The 17,653-nt window shown below is 40.9% G+C and overlaps 1 protein-coding gene across 2 annotated transcripts in view; it reads right to left on the reverse strand.

Annotated features, from left to right (window-relative positions):
- The window catches only part of ADAMTS18 (ADAM metallopeptidase with thrombospondin type 1 motif 18), a 203,419-nt gene that overhangs the window by 5,815 nt on the left and 179,951 nt on the right, over nucleotides 1-17,653 (reverse strand). For both annotated transcript variants that reach the window (XM_072635876.1, XM_072635877.1), the window contains 6 exons: nucleotides 16,476-16,617; nucleotides 14,732-14,858; nucleotides 8,392-8,596; nucleotides 5,220-5,405; nucleotides 4,354-4,554; nucleotides 1,041-1,188 (listed from right to left, as the gene is read on the reverse strand). In XM_072635876.1, the coding sequence (XP_072491977.1) occupies nucleotides 1,041-1,188; nucleotides 4,354-4,554; nucleotides 5,220-5,405; nucleotides 8,392-8,596; nucleotides 14,732-14,858; nucleotides 16,476-16,617 (1,009 nt within the window). The remainder of the gene's footprint in view (nucleotides 1-1,040; nucleotides 1,189-4,353; nucleotides 4,555-5,219; nucleotides 5,406-8,391; nucleotides 8,597-14,731; nucleotides 14,859-16,475; nucleotides 16,618-17,653) is intronic.

The following is a 17,653-nucleotide window of genomic DNA, read 5'->3' on the forward strand; positions in this document are numbered from 1 at the left end:
TGCTAGTCACTGTTACCTTGCTCTGTCCTTTCCCTTTTTCATACTCCCTTTCCCCTCATGCCTGGAATCCCCAGCCCTCTCCCTTTCCATCTATCTGCTGTCATGGTAAATAGAGAACTGGGTCTGGGGTCAGGAAGACGCAGGTTCAAATCCTATCTCAATAATTTACTAACTGTGCAACCTTGGGGAAATGACTTCACCTCTGTTTGTCTCAGTTTCCTTAACTGTAAAATGGGGATAATGACAGCACCTACATCCCAGGGTTGGCATAACGATCAAATGAGATTTCTGTAAAGCTCTTAGCAAAGCACTAGCACATGGTAGGTGCTATATGAATGCCAGCTATCCTTGATGCTATCATCATTATCATCATCTCTATGATTACTATCATGGGACTAGGCTGCTTGTGTGGGTAATGAACACGCCTCACCATTAGAAGCTTTTAAGCAGAACTTAAAGGGGCACTTGTCTGATAGGATGCAAAGAGGGCAGATATGCAGATACAGAGTAGCCAAGAGAGTGTCAGAGGTACTTTCCAAATCTGGGATCTGTGATTATTTTAACTTATCTTATTTATTCATTCATTAAACAAGAACTTTTAAGTGCCTACTACATGGCAGGTGTGAATTGGATTTGAGTAAGGGAGGGCTGTGCAAAGGCACCAGCCTCACTTTCTCCTCCAGAGCCATTTGTGTCCAGCATCATGATGCCTGGAGATGGCCCAGGATGCAGTGAAGGACTCAGACTTTTCAAGTTAAGGTCTTTAACAGGTTTTAGTTTTTATAATAGTTGCTTCTGTATTGTTGTATTAATTTTGTCATAAGATCTGTAAAGGCAGAGTTGAGGTCTAAATTATTTTTGTATCCCCCAGACTGCCTACCACACACATATAATACATGCTTAATGTTTGATGGATGAAGAAAGGGAAAGGTTTAAAGAGGTTAACAAAATTTTACGCCATATTGATACAAACCAAATTATCCTAAGAAATATTTTCTTCTAGAATGAACAAAACCTAATTCAAGTGCAGGGGTTGTTACCTCTCTTCATAGGTAGAGGGCAAAAATTTGTGTTACAGGCTCTGACTGCTGATGGCTTTTGGTGAACCAGACAACTGACTGTAGGCCGACCTTGCAGAAGACACTGCACTGTTCGAGTCTGTAGACCACCGCCACATGTTACTGTGCACTGCAGGAGGGGGAACAAGCACAAAGTCAGTAGGGGTTAAATGATGGTCTCTTGGATGATTAGCAGGAGGAAGATGATAAGGAAAAAGAGACAAAGAAGAGGGAGAAAGAAGAGGAGAAGGAGGGAGAGAAGGAAAAAGAAAGAAGAGGAGGAGGAAGGGGAGAAGGAGAAATTTCTGGAATGCTGAAAACATCAAAGCTGCAAAGGCCATAGAAAATAAAAGTTTAGAGCTGAAAGAGTCCTACTGCAGGCCATTATGCTGGAGGAAACAGGGAGACCTGAATTAATTTCCCAAACTCCTTCAATCCTGGCCAGGACAGGGCAAAGAAGTTATGGTGCAAACTCAGAGCAGTTTGAATTAACTTTGTCCTCATATGGGTTGATTTAGGGCCTAGCTGTGTGGGCCCTTTTGTCAAGTAGGATATAAAGGCTCTAACGTTCTGGCAATGAATTCTGGAGACTACAGAGAATTTCCCTGTTCATAGCTCTTAACCTCCTTGCCAGGGTTTTTATCTGCTTTTATCTTCTTGTGACCTGCTTTTTAACTGCCTTGGAAACCATTTTTACCTGAGGGCAGTTGAATTTGTTTTTATTAAATGGATTGTTTATTTAAACCCTCAGGTTCTGAGCTTGTCCATCTTTTGATACATTAAACCATGAGCAGGACAGACCCTTGGAACATGGAGGGTCAGAAATGGTAGGACCTTCAGTACATAAAAGACAACATTTTAGGAACTGAAAGACATGCTCTTAAAACATAAACTGTCAAGAGCTTTAAGGGCTTTTAGAATACAAATTTATAATCTACAATATAAATGGATAGGACCTTAGGGATGATGAGGTCCAGCCCCTTCATTTTATAGAGAAACTGGGTTGTCAAGAAGGGAAATTACTTGCCTAGTGTGAGTTCTCATTTATTTTTGTACACCTCGGCCTGGCCTAGTACATTGCATTTCCCGTTCTATCATTGGGCCATAGGCCTCCTCACACGATAGACTCTTGAAGGACTAAGAGGTGGTGAAGAAGAAGAAAGAGAAAGAGAAGAGGATAAATAAGGATGTATTTATATGAGAAATTTTATAATAGCTAGGCATATCTCTCTCATTACTCTTGTTCTATAGAGATTTTTTTCAAAGATTTATGATTCATCTCTATATATAATTTATATTTATGTAAATATATATAATTATTTATATATATATATATATATATATATATATATATATTTTATGATTAATTCCACAAGTAGTGTAGCATAACAAAAAGAACACTGGATTTCATTTAACAAAAAAACCTAGATTAAAAGCCTAGTCCTGTTCCTTAACAATTATATGACTTCCGCCAAGTCATTTTCCCTTGAGTTGCATTTCTCCATCAGTTAGATGAGGTGGTTAGGTAGACAGCTTCTGTCTATTCTAACACTAAATGAAAAGATCAAATCTTAAATGTCTTGGCCAAATGCATCATGTCTGTTGTCTGGAGGGATGTGACTTATAGATGCTAAGTAGCACCAAAGCTGTTTTCAGGAATGTAGAGACAACTGGAGGCACAACCAGTAATCAATCACACAGGATTAAAAAATTCCAGGTAATCCTTGTACATGCAACAGCCTGACTCCTCATTGAGAAAAAGCAAGGGTGCCCCAAAGCTGAGTAGGTGATGTGGTGCCCAGACCATCAGCTCTCATTTTCAACCACAGCTGCTCTTTCTACCATCCCTGAGAAGGCCCTCCTCCAACATCTATAGATGCCTTACTCTACACCTGGACAACAGGAGGTGGCTCTAAGTCTGTCTCTTCTTCATTCCAGTGCAGAGATTAAACCAGGTATTCTCTAAGATCCTTTGCAGCTCTGACCTTCTTTTGTTCTAGGAACCCATTAGCCCTGGCCTGGGAATCAGGAGAACTGGCACTGAAGGCTGGACTTGCTACTCACTCCCTGCGAGACCATGAGCAAGTCAGCTCTATTGTCTAGGTCTCAGGGTCCTCATTTATAAAATAAGGCAGATGGGTTAGAGTAGGGGTTCTTAATTGTTTTTGTATTGTGGACCTCTCTGGCAGTCTGATGAAGCTTATGGGCCCCTTCTCAGAAGAATGTTTTTAAATAATTGAAAGAAATGTTAGAGGCTAGTGGAAAGAAGGATGTATTTTTTCCCCATCCAAGTTTACAGACCACCTGAAACCTATTCATAGACTACTTATGGGTTAAGAACCCCAGGATTAGATCATCTCTAAGAGCCCTTCTAATGGTGTATGAAAACCTCATCACAGCTCTACTTGGTGTGCTTTGAACACTATAGGCACTTAATAAATGTTTTTTTGTGTCTAATTGAATAGTAGTTTCTGATATAGGCCTCTCTCAGCTATCCCCAACCTTGCTATATAGCTTTCCCCTTCAATCTGCTACATATATGGTCAGTGTGACCATTTCTGAGAGAAGAATTCTGATCATTCTGAGATAGAAGGAAGGAATCCTTTGACAGGCTTCTAACAGTCCTTTGCTATAAGTAGAAGGACTCATTTAACTGGGAAAGCCTGAGGAGGTGAAAAGCTCTCTAGATTGGCAGTTAGGAGAAGGGGTTTGAGTTCTCCTTCTGCCATTAATTTGCTATATTACCTTCTGGGGTATAGGGTGTGCTCTCTCCAGAACTTTGGATTTGACTGTGCAACATGGGAGTCACTGGCACAGGACTGCTCAGCATGGAGTGCCCACATAAGACAAGGTGCTGTGCTCTTTGAGCAAAGCAGAATTGAGACAGCACAAAGTAAATGCAGGATGAGCAAATTTGGGATATCCACCCCAAATATTCATACGGACTATCTGTGCCCAACCTGTGGTAGAGCATTCTGAGCTCATATTGGTCTGATCAGCCACAGTTGGACACACTGAAATTTCACTTTACAATGGTGATGTCATTTTGGTCCTCTTCAAAGATGAAAGACAACAACTAACCAACCATATTACCTTCTAGGGCTCTCATCCGCTCTCTGGGCCTCAGGTTCCACATCCATAAAATGCGAATAGTAATACTTCTTGATTCAAAGCTGGGATTCAATCCTATATGTATCTTTTAACATAAAATTCCTTCTTGTTCCACCATGCTGCCCCTCCAACCATCATATATACAAGCAGAATGTATTACTAGATGTGGAAAAAGGGGACCTACCTGTTGCCAAGGAGAAGAATACCATCGGGCTACCAGGGCCACAGGGCAAGCTCCTTGGTGACAGGCCTCCTCCAGGTCCACCTCTGGTTTCTTAAGATGACGACATCTGCGCTCTGGGAAAGTCATCAGCTTTCCTGGCAGGCCTTTCTCGCTGCACTGGACCACCCTCTTCTTTATGCCTGGGCCACAGGATGCTGAGCACTAGAGGACAAGTGCAGGTGATGAGAAAATGACCTTTCTGCTCAACACTTCCTGATTTCCCCAATGAAGTGGGATGATTTGATTTTACCAGATGTTAAAAAGGGAAGATTCAAGAACATTCTGCATTGAAGCCTTTCCTGATCCCCACAACTGTCAGTGTCCTGCCCCCGCAAACCACCTTGCACTTATCTAATCACATTGTATATACTGATCTGTACATATGTTACATATACATAGTGTACATTTATTTTTATATAAAATGAAGGAACCATAAAAATTGGAATGTCTGAGCCAGACAGCATCTTAAAGAAAAGCTAGGCCAACCTCATCATTTTTCAGATGAAGAAACAGGTTGTAAGAAAGGAGGTAACTTGCTTAGAGTCAAACACCATTAGTAAGCAGCATATCTGGAGCTAGAACCCAGGTCTCCTCAATCCCAGCCTAGAGTACTTCTCATGTTCACTTTACAAGGTGCCGCAGAATGTATAAGTAGACATTGTAACAGCAAGTGTAAGATTAACAAGACCCTGATTGCTGGAAGATAAGAAAGAATATCTGTCTGTCACTTATTGGGCCAAGAAAGAAGGGAGTTGGCATGGAGGCCTCCAGTCCACAGGACTTCTGTAAGCCTTCCCTGGAAATCAAAAGCAAGTCCAAGATCCTACCTCACTCCAAGAGGAAACCACCCACTGAAGCCGGTCATTCCTGGGGCAACGGCCTAACACGCAACCCTCATGGGGTTCTGGCTTTGGGGATGAGTCACACATGTTGTCTGGTAGGACATCACCTTTGGCAGGGCTTTGACAATAGATATCCCGTTTCTTCACCCCTCGCCCACAGGTCTTGGAACACTGTGGAAAGAGGAATAAATGCATATCAGACTCTACTGTGGATATCACAGTATATGTGCACCCCCCAATCCCAAGTAAATTGGAACCCCACCCCCAACAAAAGTCTCTTAATCAACAAATTCAATTCTTCTTACAGAATCATTGAGTAGAAAATGTAATTCATTTTCTCTTGACTGAGATTTAATATTGACATTTCCAAGGTTTTGTGATCTCAAGATAATAGCAGAGATACTCCTAGAATCTAGCTCTTCTGGCACTCAGTCTAGAGCTTTGGCCTTTGTATAATGCAGTCACTAGATTTGGTGTCTGTGGGAAATGACTAGGAAACATTTCTGAGACCTTGTGATTTTCTAAAATTGACCATTTTGACACTAAAGCAGGAATATCCTTAATAAAGCCAAATCATCAGACATCAGGGAGTGTGGATAGAAGAACATGGGGAGGATTTCCAGCCCACTCTGGAAGCTCCTGTAGCTTCATCTCCTGCCCCTCCCCCATGGGAATGAGAAGAATTCAAATCAAGAGATCCCTCAAGGCAGGGACAGTCCATGTTGGTGTCTGCTTGCTGGCAAGAAGCCAACAGAAAGCTTTTCCAGCTTTGAGGTTTTCTTTTCTGAAGAAGCACAAACCATGGGCCTGTCAGTGAATGGCTCCTTGGCTAAGGAGTCAGGATACCTAGTCTTCAGACCTGACTCTGCCATTTATCAGCTGTATGACCTTGGCTAAGTCACTGCCTGCTTTGAGGAGCTCAACTTTCTCCTGTATAAATTGAGATGTATGGACTAAATGATATCTAAGGTCCTTCCCAGTTCTTTATATTCTATATTCTGTCATTTTTGTGTTTTGTAATTAATGACTGACATTTCTACAGCCTGTAAGTGGTAAAGGCTCACAGCACTTCCCATCTGTTACAGCAGGACCCTTCCTTCTCCTGTATCCATGGCCATGCCTGGAAAGCTCTCCCTCCTCATCTCTTCCTCCCAGCTCCCCTGAATTCCTTTAAGACACAGCTCAAATCTTGCCTTCTCTAGTGGCTTCATCTCCCTCTTCACCCACAACTAGTATTTTCTCCCCTGGGACTCTGAGATGATCTTCCACTGACACTGTATGTATCTTTTCATGTTGAATTTTTTGCATGTTGCTTCACCCCCTTTAAATGTGAGTCACTTGAAGGTAAGGGGTTTCCTTTGCCTTTAATTGCATGCCCTGCATCTAGCACAATGCCTGGCACATAATAAGCTCTTAATAAATGCTTGTTGATTCGGTTTGAATATGCTCTATTTTTTAAGGTTTCTTCCTACTCTGGTAGTCTATGAGTCTATGAGATTTAATAAATCAAGAAGGAATAGGTCAATAAAAAATCTCTGATTTCCAGGATTTTCAAAAGAATGCCTTGATTTTCAATACCATATCCTGATGCTGCATTGATGTGTACAGTTCAAGTTTATTGAAATATTCACAGGCCCTACAAAGTTTGATTTAAATGCCAACCATCATGTAGGAGAATCAGCTAACTTTATACTATATACCACCGTAGAATCCTAGATAGGTCTATGGTGACCTGGTATAATAAAAGTTGTCCTGGATTGTCAGACAATCTGGGTTCTATTCATGGCCCTGTCACTGATACACTGTCTGACCTCAAGCAAGCCCCTTACCTTCTCTGACCTCAGCTTTCCCCTGTGTAAAAGGGGGTAGGACTAAGGATTCATTGTAGTACAGTAGAAAGAACACTGGCTCTGGAGTCAGAGGATATAGCTTCAAATCCTGCCTCTAATATTTATTACTCATGTGTCATTGGGGAAGTCACTTAACTTCCTGAGGCCTCCATTTCCCTCATCTCTAAAATAAGAGGGTTGGACTAGGTGGTGTGTGAAGTTCCTTTTAGGTCTATAATTCTGTGACTAGAAGATCTCTAAGATCCCTTCCAGCTCAAACAGTATGTGCTTTAAGAAGCGGACTTGGAAATTTTCATTTTCTCACTGATTGCAAGAAATCAAAGAGGATTGTAGATACCTAATAATGTAGCTCCTCTTTGAATTGGGGGCTGAAGTATAATCCACACTGCCTGCTCCAGGTTAGTGAGTCCCTTGTTCTTGACCTTTTATTCCTCTAAGATCTCAGGAACATCAAAAAGACTCATAAATTGGCTGCTGAGTCCAAACTAGATATCTCCTCCTCCCTCCAACAAGCAGGAACCTGATATGCCACAATCCCCCACTTTCATCCTCCCCAAGGTCATATTCCTTGTAACTTCCTGTGTAAGCTAAAGGACTCTCACTGAATCACAGCATTTAGCACTAGAAAAGATTGTAGAGGTTATCCTGTTAAACTCTTTCATTTTACAGATGAGGAAATTGATCCTCAGAGAGAAGAGTTGATTTACTCCAGAGCCAACCATCATCAGTGAGTAACAGAGCTGAGTTCCAAACCCTGATCCTCCCCCTCACCCCAACTCCACTTCTCCTTTAATACCACAGAACAGAAGAGTCAGGAAGCATATTAGAACATAGATTAGCAGACCTGGAAGACACCCTAAACTCTCTCTTACTTGGAAGAATGCCCTGACAAATGCTCTTGCAGTCAATCAATCAATTTCAGTTTTGTTTGTGTATAAAAAGTGGATAATTGGTGCTTTTATTACATGATGATGATGATAAGGAGGAGGAGGAGGATGGCTGTTCTCTTCTCTAGTCTAGTCAGTTAGCCAGCCAACTAATATTAATTAAATATTTACCCAGGCACCATGCTATGCACTCATGAAAAGAAAGACCAAAAAAAGGTTAAATATCCTTCAACTGTTTATGATAAGTACTAATTTTGGACCTTCATGGTGCTCCTAATCCTCCTTTGGATATGTTAATTCCATCCCAAAATGAAGTCTCCAAAGCTAGACACAATTCTTTCTTCCTGCTTTCCTTACTGTCTCCTTGGTGCTTCGGGAGGTGGGAGAGAACTATAGGGAAACAAATGCTTTATTTCTTACCTGAGACCAGGGCCCAGGGCTCCATTCTGGGGGACAGGCATGGTTATTACAGACTTGGATCTGGGATGGGGTGCTCACGGGACATCGAGAATGTACTACAGTCTCCTCCTTTTGGAAACTTCTTTTTTGGACACACTGAATAAGCCGACTTTGCTGGCCTCCCCCACAGGACTGGCTGCAGGAACTCCATTCACCTGGGGACCAACTTTCAAGGGAAAAGGCATTTGGGTATTATGAAATGGAGTCTATGAGAAACTTAACAAAACTCCCTTAACATGAGAACTTAATTAATTCAACAAATATGGATGACCAGAAAAGGAAGTGATCCAAGCATGTAGCAACAGCAAATATGAACAAAGTGTTATAACGACACCCAACAAACATTGTAAAATCCAAGGGAAGCCCTCTAAAATATTGAATGAATCCTCTGTAGCAGGAATACTTAACTTGTGGATGGTTAACGTTTTATGAAAGTCTACCTCTACTCTGTATATGTGTATACAATATCTTGTCTAGTAGAATGTAATCTCCTTGAGACTGGGCATTGTCTTATATGTCAAGGCCTAGCACAGTATCTGACCCATAGTAAGTGCTTAACAAGTCCTTACTGGTTGACCAATTGATTCCAGGGACTCCCTCATGACATTCATCAGCCCAGAAAAAGGAACAGTGCAGACATTGGAGGCTATGCTAGCAGGGCCTGAGGAACACTTGAAGGAGAAGAGAGAAAGGGCCTGGGGAACCTGGGTTCAAATTCCACCTCTGTTACTTAGGTATGTGTGTAACCTTGAACAAGTCACATAGGCAGAGCTGTGTCTTTTCAGCATTCCAGATGAATCTCAGAGCTGGAGGGACTGCAGAGGTCATCTTAGACTAACCAGGTATACTCTCAAATATATAAAGATCCTGGAGGAGTTCTGGCTGATGTTATGCTCCCACAGTGCACACTGTTCTCAAAGTAAACAACTTTTGTCACCCTAAGATAAAGAACTTGATTCAGATGTGACTTTGGCTCTCAAAAACTATGTCAATGGATCCTCAGTTTCCTCATCTATAAGACAAGGGGGTGGACTAGATGACCTTTTAAAATCACTTCCAGCTCAAAATCCATGAACCTGTGATTCAAAGGTCAATTTGCAGTCATAGTTGAACTGTGGGATCAAGACTCAAAAGGGAAGAAGGTGAGGCCATCACCATGGTGACAGATTGTGAGAACAAAGAATGGTGATGAGACTATAAGTTATGGAGAAAATGAAAGATGGGTTTAGGAGGCATACATCAGAGGGAGAGATGGGAAGGGAGAGTTTAATCAGACAGGGAAAGTTCAAACTAAGATCGTGAAGGTGTCACAATTATGAATAATGGTGAGACTAAGGTGTGGCCACTCCTGTGTATGACTGAGGTAGAGAAATGAGCTCATCAAGGTTCAGACCAGATTTTCTGAAAGTCTGTTTCAGCTCTAGATCCTCTGCTAGGAAAAAAAATTGGGGTGGGAGCAGAATTTAAAATAATTTTTTTCATTAATGTTATATTAAAAATAAAGTTTCTATATCTTTACAACTCAAAGGCAACAGAAAAATAGCCTTCCTCTGTGCCTCTCTGAGGCTATTTAGAATAAGCGAAGAAACAAGTCATCCTCAAAGTTCTTGGCTTCCCAAAATATATGTAGGCATGATATGCAAGTATGCAATAAATATATGCACATACATTCCTGGAGAATATCTAAAAATAAGGATACTAACAGCATCTACCTCTCAAGGTAGCTGTGAAGATAAAATGAGATAATGTTTGTAAAATGCTTTGCAAACTTCAAAACACCATATAAATGCTATCTATTTAACTAACTTCCCTTGCTTTAATCCTTTGATCATCAAGTAACTCTTTGATGCATAATTTGTGTTCCTGGTAGGAAAGGCAAATTCTTTTCAAAGATTCAGCTGAGTTTTTCTCTCAACTGAATCAACAGAATCATCATTTGATATAAATTGGCCTCATATGAATTTTGTGTTAATTCAGTTCCACTCAGGCACTGTTGCACCAGTTGCTGGATATTCAGAGATAGCAATGACACAATCCCTGTATCAAGGGGTATACATCCTGTGGCTGACTGGTGAAGGTTGTGGTGCTACAATATACCATGTATACAGATAAATCAATATTAGGTAATTTGAGGAGAGGGATGAGAAAAAGAGAGGAGAGGATGGGACAGGAGAGGAGAGAAGGAGGGAGAATGGGAGATGGAAGGGGGACAGAGAGAGTTGAGTCTTGAAGGAAGATTAGGATAGAAAGAGCACTACACCTAGAGTCAGAAGGCCTTGGTTTGGATTTCACCTTTACCACTGATTTAATGTGTGATTTTAGATATGTCACTTCAGTTTCTTCCTCTATAAAATTCAGGGTTTGAACTTGCTGTTCTTTAAAAAAAAAAAAAAACTACCCAACCTTATGAAGTCACTTAGCTATAGGAATTTTTAAATGACAGTACTCTACAGACCATGAAACCCAAACTGCAAATTACACAGTAGTAGGATACTCAGATCCCCAGAAACAGACAAGGCCTAGAGGTGGTACTTGGCTCAAGGGACAGGACCACATGCCTCTTTCAGCAGTTTTTCTAATTGCCCTTAGCCACATTGTTGTTGGAGAACTCCCTGGGATTGATCTTTCTGGCCAAGCAGAACCCTTTTCTATACAAGCCAATTGTATTTTGATAGAGTATTTTGACCAATATTCTTGTAAGGCAGTGCTGTGTCCTTCAGTGATCCACATGAATCTCAGAGCTGAGGAACTACGAAGGTCTCCTCAGCCTAACCCAAACATGACCAGGAAATCCCTCCTGGATTTCCAACGAGCTTATAAGAAGTTGGGTTGACACTGGTGCTCTTTCCAAAGCTAATCATTGCTATCATATTCTGAGGAAGAATGTCTGCTCAAGTCCTCATGATATGGAAGTAATCCTGGGCTTTCCAAAGACTATATTAGTGTATCATGAACTCCACTTGCATTGCCCTAGCACACTGGAAGTGCTTCAGAGTGCCAGCCTGGCAACTAGTCAAGCAACATTTGAGGAATAGCCTAGCTAAGAGGCAAAGAGTCATCACCAGAGGGTTGGCCATCAGGGGATGAAATATTTTGGCTATGGCAACTCATGAAAATATTTGCCAAGTCACAAGGGGCTCCAATCGACACCACCAGTAGGATAAGGGAGGATCCACACTGATGAAACATGGATCCATGCACATGGTGTCCTGAGCTGGCTAGTATAGACTTGGAAAGCTGATGGCTAAATATTTAGTATAAGCATTTTACACCTCAGGAATCAAAAGACACTACAAACCAAGGTTTAATATTGTTTGTTCATTGTCTAGAGATTGTAGACATAAGGAGATGATGGAAAAATGCTAATAATGAGGTTGGGTTATGTGTACATTTCCTTCCTTCCTTCCTTCCTTCCTTCCTTCCTTCCTTCCTTCCTTCCTTCCTTCCTTCCTTCCTTCCTTCCTTCCTTCCTTCCTATAGCTACTTGATAAACCCTCCTGTGAGGATCTTTAAAGTAAGAATCCAAAGGCTCTTCACTTATTTGGATCTTGAACATTTAGCAATTCCATATTCCCAGCTTCGCTATCTCAGCTCAGTTCTCCTCTGGCCATCAGGTTCCTTCTTCCTTCTTGAGCGAAGAGGAGAAAAGAATTAGAGAGGTTTAGGGAAAGAAGTGATGGATTTCGAGTCAGGAGACCTGGGCTCAGATTCCTTTGCTGACATGTTCTACCTTAAAGTTATTTCCTCTCTCTGAGCTTTTGTTTCCTAATATTTAAAGGGGAAGACAAAAAAGATCACTTTACCACCTCCCTCACAAGGGTCTGAAGCAGCTGGTGGCACAGTGGATACAGTGTTAGGCCTGAAGTCAGGAAGACCTGAGTTCAAATATGGCCTCAGAACATTTACTAGTTGTGTAACTGTGGGCATATCATTTGACCTCTGTCTGACTCAGTTTCCTCAGCTGTAAACTAAGGATAAAAACACCTACTTCTTAGAGTTATTGTGAGGATCAAATGAGATAATATTTGTAAAGTGCTTATTAGCACAGTGCCTGGCACACAGTGGGTGCATAATTTCCTTCCCTTCTAAGACCAGCACTTTTTCTACTCCATTATAATCTTTTTTGGACCAGACCTGTGATGTTATTACTATTGGGAGTTTCCTGTGAGGAACTTTCTCTACCACTTAGCGTCCTAAAGAATTTCATAGAGACCCTGAAAGACTGAGTGATTTGCACAGAGAAATGCAGCCAGTGTGTGGATGAGATGGGATTTGAACCCAGGTTTTCCTGAGATTGAGGGTAGCTCTCTAGCCACTACTACATTTGACTTCTCACTATATCTGTACATACTACATTATCTATACACACTGTGTTATATAGGGTGTCCCAAAAGTCTTAATGCAGGTACGAGTTATAAAAGCTTAAACTCTCATTAATGGGTACCTCCTCAGTTTCTAGTTCTTTGCTACCATAAAAAGAATTTCTATATTGAACACAGGGCTCATTTTTCCTTCTTCTTTGATCTCTTTGGGTGCATTAATTCATACCCATGAATTTTAAAAGAGGAAGACCTTTAATGCATTGGTTAGAACATCCATGGAAAATTCATGAGAGGACCTCGATGAAAATCACCAAGTATGAGAATGCATGGATGGTTTGGGATCCACACTATAGGAAGGAGGAAGCACATTGCTGAGAACATAGATTCATCAAGTTACTGAAATATTTTTGCAAAATATCCTTGGTTGGATGTATGCCCAGAAAATAAAATAAAAATATAATTCAAAATTGAAAAATTATTTTGGTGGCCATATGCCAGTTACTTTTGAAGAAGTAAAAGTTCATTGTTTGGTGGTAGAGTAATTTATTTGTAAGCACCAATGCTATTTGTGGTTCTGAATTACATACTAACTTTTTTCATTGGCTTTCATCCTCTCATTTGCAGAAATAGAACACATCTACCCTAAAATCCTGGAGCTATGTATTTTACTAAGAATATTTTGGCTCTTTTTCTATGAGTATGAGTTGAAGAGTATCTAATGCCACATTTTTGAGGTACTTTGTCTCATAAACCTTTGGGAGAAGCCTTTTTCATCCCTGTCTAAAGAGAGATCATAGAAATGAGTCTGGAAGAGCCCTGAGAACCTAGTACATCATAACATGGCATCTAAGGTCGAAGCCTATGGAAGGAGCAATATCCCAACCCCTCCTCTCTGTGCGAGCTAGGTTCATTTTTCCTTAAAAGGTATGGAAACAACCCTCAAGACTCAGATTGTTGATATCAGCTCCTTATCACTTGAGTTAAAAAGCAGCCATGAGGAGTGCCATGGGTGCTATAAACTTGTTGTGTTTGTCCTTCGTTCTCAAAGAGGACCATGACATCAAGATGGTGACATGACTTGCAGTTGACTTTGAGTTGAGTGAGGGAGGGCTGTGCAAGGTCACCCACCTCACCTTCTTCTCCTGAGCCATCTGGGTCCAGTGGCATGATATTCATCAGAATGACTGGAGATGGCCCAGAATGAAATGTGAGACCCTAGTCCTTTCAGGCTTAGGTCTTATCACAATCTTAATTTGAGTGAGATACACCCATTCAATGAATAGGTTCCTTTAAATTACTCAAGGGATGGCTCCTTTAATAAAAAAAAAAAATCAAATTGGGAGGGGAAGAACCTCAGAGTTCTTGGGTAAAAGGGAAACAATTACTATTTGAATGACACAGTCAGGGAGAAAAGGTGAGCCAGCCAAGGAGTAACAGTAATGACCCAAGTGCTAAACTGCTACTTTTTTTTTTGTGAGGCAGTCAGGGTTAAGTGATTTGCCCATTGTCACAGAGCTACTAAGTGTCTGAGGCCGGACCTGAGCTCAGGTCCTCCTGACACCAGGGTTAGTGTTCTGTCCACTGAGACTCCTAGCTTCCCAGGCTGATAGATCACAATGGGCAATTTGAGATTACTTAAATGAATCAACTTGAGGTTTCCTTAATACCTGTCCTTCCTGGATAGCCTCCTCCTTCTAGGGCCAAGTAGATCTTTTTTTGTTTACTACTGAATGACCTATAAGAGTATCTTATTCTAGTCTGGTATCAAACCTAAACTATCAAGGGACTGATCTCAGTCAGGACCACCTCAGAATAGTCCCTTAGAGGTGATCTAGATGAGTTTCTGAGGGTAGAAAGGACTTGTCCAAGATTACACAGAAAATCAGTGGCAAGCTTGGGTTGGAATCCAGATCCTGACTCCAGATCCAGTGCTCTTTCCCTTCCACCATGCAACAATGGCAGTTCTGGGTTACACTTACTATGCAGGGCAGGAAAAGGCATTACACAATTGAGGTTCGGTCACAGGTTTGGTCTTTATGCTACAGAAAGATGAATTCACTTGCTTCAGATGATCTTGCAAACAAATGGTCTTTACTATAATGTGACCTAAAGAAAAATGAGAATTAAAAAAAGAAACATCAACAGCTGTGTAGCATGGGACATAGAACTGGAAGAGAACATTGGGATCATTTTGTTCTAATTCCTCATTTCACAGATGAGGAAACTGAGGTGCAGAGGCAGTCAGGTGGCTCAGTGGATAGAGTCCTTTCTAGTCAGGAAGACTTTAGTTCAAATCAATCCTCAGTTACTTACTAGCTGTGTCACCCTAGGCAAATCACTTATCCTCTGACTACCTCAGTTTCTTCAACTCTTAAACGGAGATTAAAAACAGCACCTGCAGGTGTGTTGTGAGGATCAAATGAGAATACTTACTAAGCACTTAGCACAATGCTAAAGTCAATATAGCACATAGTAGGTACTATATAAATGCTTCTTTCCCCTCTCCCCCTTCCCTCCCAGAAAGGAGGAAGGAATTTACCTGAGGTTTCACAAGTAGTCAATAACTACATGTTCCAATTTTAAATTTATCATAGTTTTTCAGGGGTTTTTAATACACTGGCAGCATTTTTTAAAATTGGAAACTCTGAACAAAAATGTAATAGGGAAATACCTCCCATGGGGAAAACTGAAACTAATCTAAGACATTTTTTCTCCCAGAGAATATTTTCATATTTTTCATATTTGTCTAGTTTCAATTTTCAGTCTGCAGGCCTGATTTGAAAACTGGTCAGAAATTCCCACTGGGGAAAGGTAATGAAACAAAGCAAATATGTTGTGAAACAGATGACTTTGCTAGGGAAAATGGTTTGCCAATCTCTTGAGGTACTAAATAGTCTTCTGAAAATAGAGGCCAACAGTGTAGGAAAACTGCCAATCTTGACTCATGCTATGCTCAATTTGAAAGAAATGTTCCTCAGTTCTAAATCCTATTGATCTCATAGAATCTCAGAGCAGTAATGGGCCCCAGGGATTATTTAAACCAACGTATGACTGAGTAGGAACCCTATCTATATCATCCTCAACAAGAACTCATTCAGATTCCAGAGATGGGGAACTCATTACCTTCCAAGGCAGTCCATTCCACTTTAATACGGCTCTAATTATGAGAGTTTCCTTATATTAATCCAAGGTCTGATCCTCTGCAACTTCTCCCCACTATTTCTAGTTCTACCCTCTGGGACCAAGCAAAACTACTATCATGGCTCATGCCCCTTCTCTTCTCCACTCATCAGGCCCTTCATTCATCCTTTTGTAGCACGGGTTTCAATCCCTTACCCTCCTTTAAACTGACTTTAGTTTAGCAAAGTCATACTTAAAATGTGGTACCCTGAATATAATACCTCAGCAGTGGTCTTTCAAAGGCAGCCAGCTATGCAACCACCTACCAGTGCTATACTCAAAGGTTTCCATCTTGGTAAGACTTGATATAGTTTGTGTTCCATGTTAGAGCTTTTCAAGATCTCAGATCACCTCCACACCAAAAAGGAGCAGCAGAGAAGGACCTAACATTCCTGATATTTATATTGGCTTTCTACAGCAATAAGGTTCCTGTGAAAGCCCAGTCTTAATAATGGCTGATTTCACTCCTGCTCTGATGAAGACTGCCAGAAGGATAGTGTTTTGAAAAGACCCAGAAGAAGAAAAATTAGGAAAGTTGTCTACCTCCACCACATGAGACTGAACAGTCTGAGTGCACCATCTTCCACGTATAGATATGTCGTCCCGGCACTGTCTGCGTTATGCTCTTGACTTTGGGCAGGGTATATTTCCATGAGACCCCTGGATTCTTGCCTTGCATCAGAATCTGCACAGGGATAGATGAAAGGAGAGGGATAGAGGACAAACACTGAATCTAGGTCTTAAATCTCCTTCGACATTTTACCGATTGCTATACAACTCTGGCAGCTTCAAAGATGTTTTATACTCTGGTTCACAGAGCATAAATTCATGAGATTTAAGATTCCAAATTTGAGATTCAGATCTACTGTCTCCCAATGGCTCTTCAAAACAAACACAATCAAAATATGACTTCAACAGAGATAACATGTTATAATAATAATAATTATTAATAAAAATAATAATAAAAAAGAAAACAGTATGATGTTGTGGAAAGAGTACTGTATTGAAAGTCAAGTGGTGTGGATTGGGTCTGGGCTCTGCTACTATCTTTATATTTGGGGTAAATCCCTTCCTTCTCTGAGCCTCAATTTCCATTTCAATAACATAAAGGGTTTGGTTCTCTAATCCCAATAGTTTACACTGTCATATCACTAAGATTTACAAAGTGGTCAGGGAAAAAAATCCAGCTAGAAACTTAGGAGAGACTGGTGCTAGCTCCAGTTTTTCCACTAACTACTAGCAGTGAAATCTTCAGAAGGTGATTTGTCCTCTCTGAGCCTTGGTTTCTTCAGATGCAAAATGATGTGGTTAGTCTAAAACTGAAAACCTCTGAGATAATTTCCAGCTCTTAATACTGTGGCCCTATTTGAGACAGCTGATGGTACAGAATATAGAGCACTGGGCCTGGAGTCAGAAAGTCCTGGCTAGCTGTGTGACCCCGGGTAAGTGGTTTAACCTCTGTTTGCCTCAGTTTCCTCATCTGTAAAATGAAGATAATTATAGCACCTATCTCCCAGGGTCATTATGAGGGTCAGATGTGATATTATTTGTTAAAAAGTGCTTAGCACAATGACTGGTACATAATAAGTTCTAGGGAAATGCTTATTTCCCTCCCTCCCCTTATTTTATTACTCCATTTAATCCTTACAATTGTACAGATAAGTAAAACAAATCTTAGAGGAAGAAAGAGAGTTGCCCAATGTCACATGAACATTGAATGG

Source organism: Notamacropus eugenii, chromosome 1, assembly GCF_028372415.1.
Source record: "Notamacropus eugenii isolate mMacEug1 chromosome 1, mMacEug1.pri_v2, whole genome shotgun sequence".
Lineage (NCBI taxonomy): Eukaryota > Metazoa > Chordata > Mammalia > Diprotodontia > Macropodidae > Notamacropus > Notamacropus eugenii.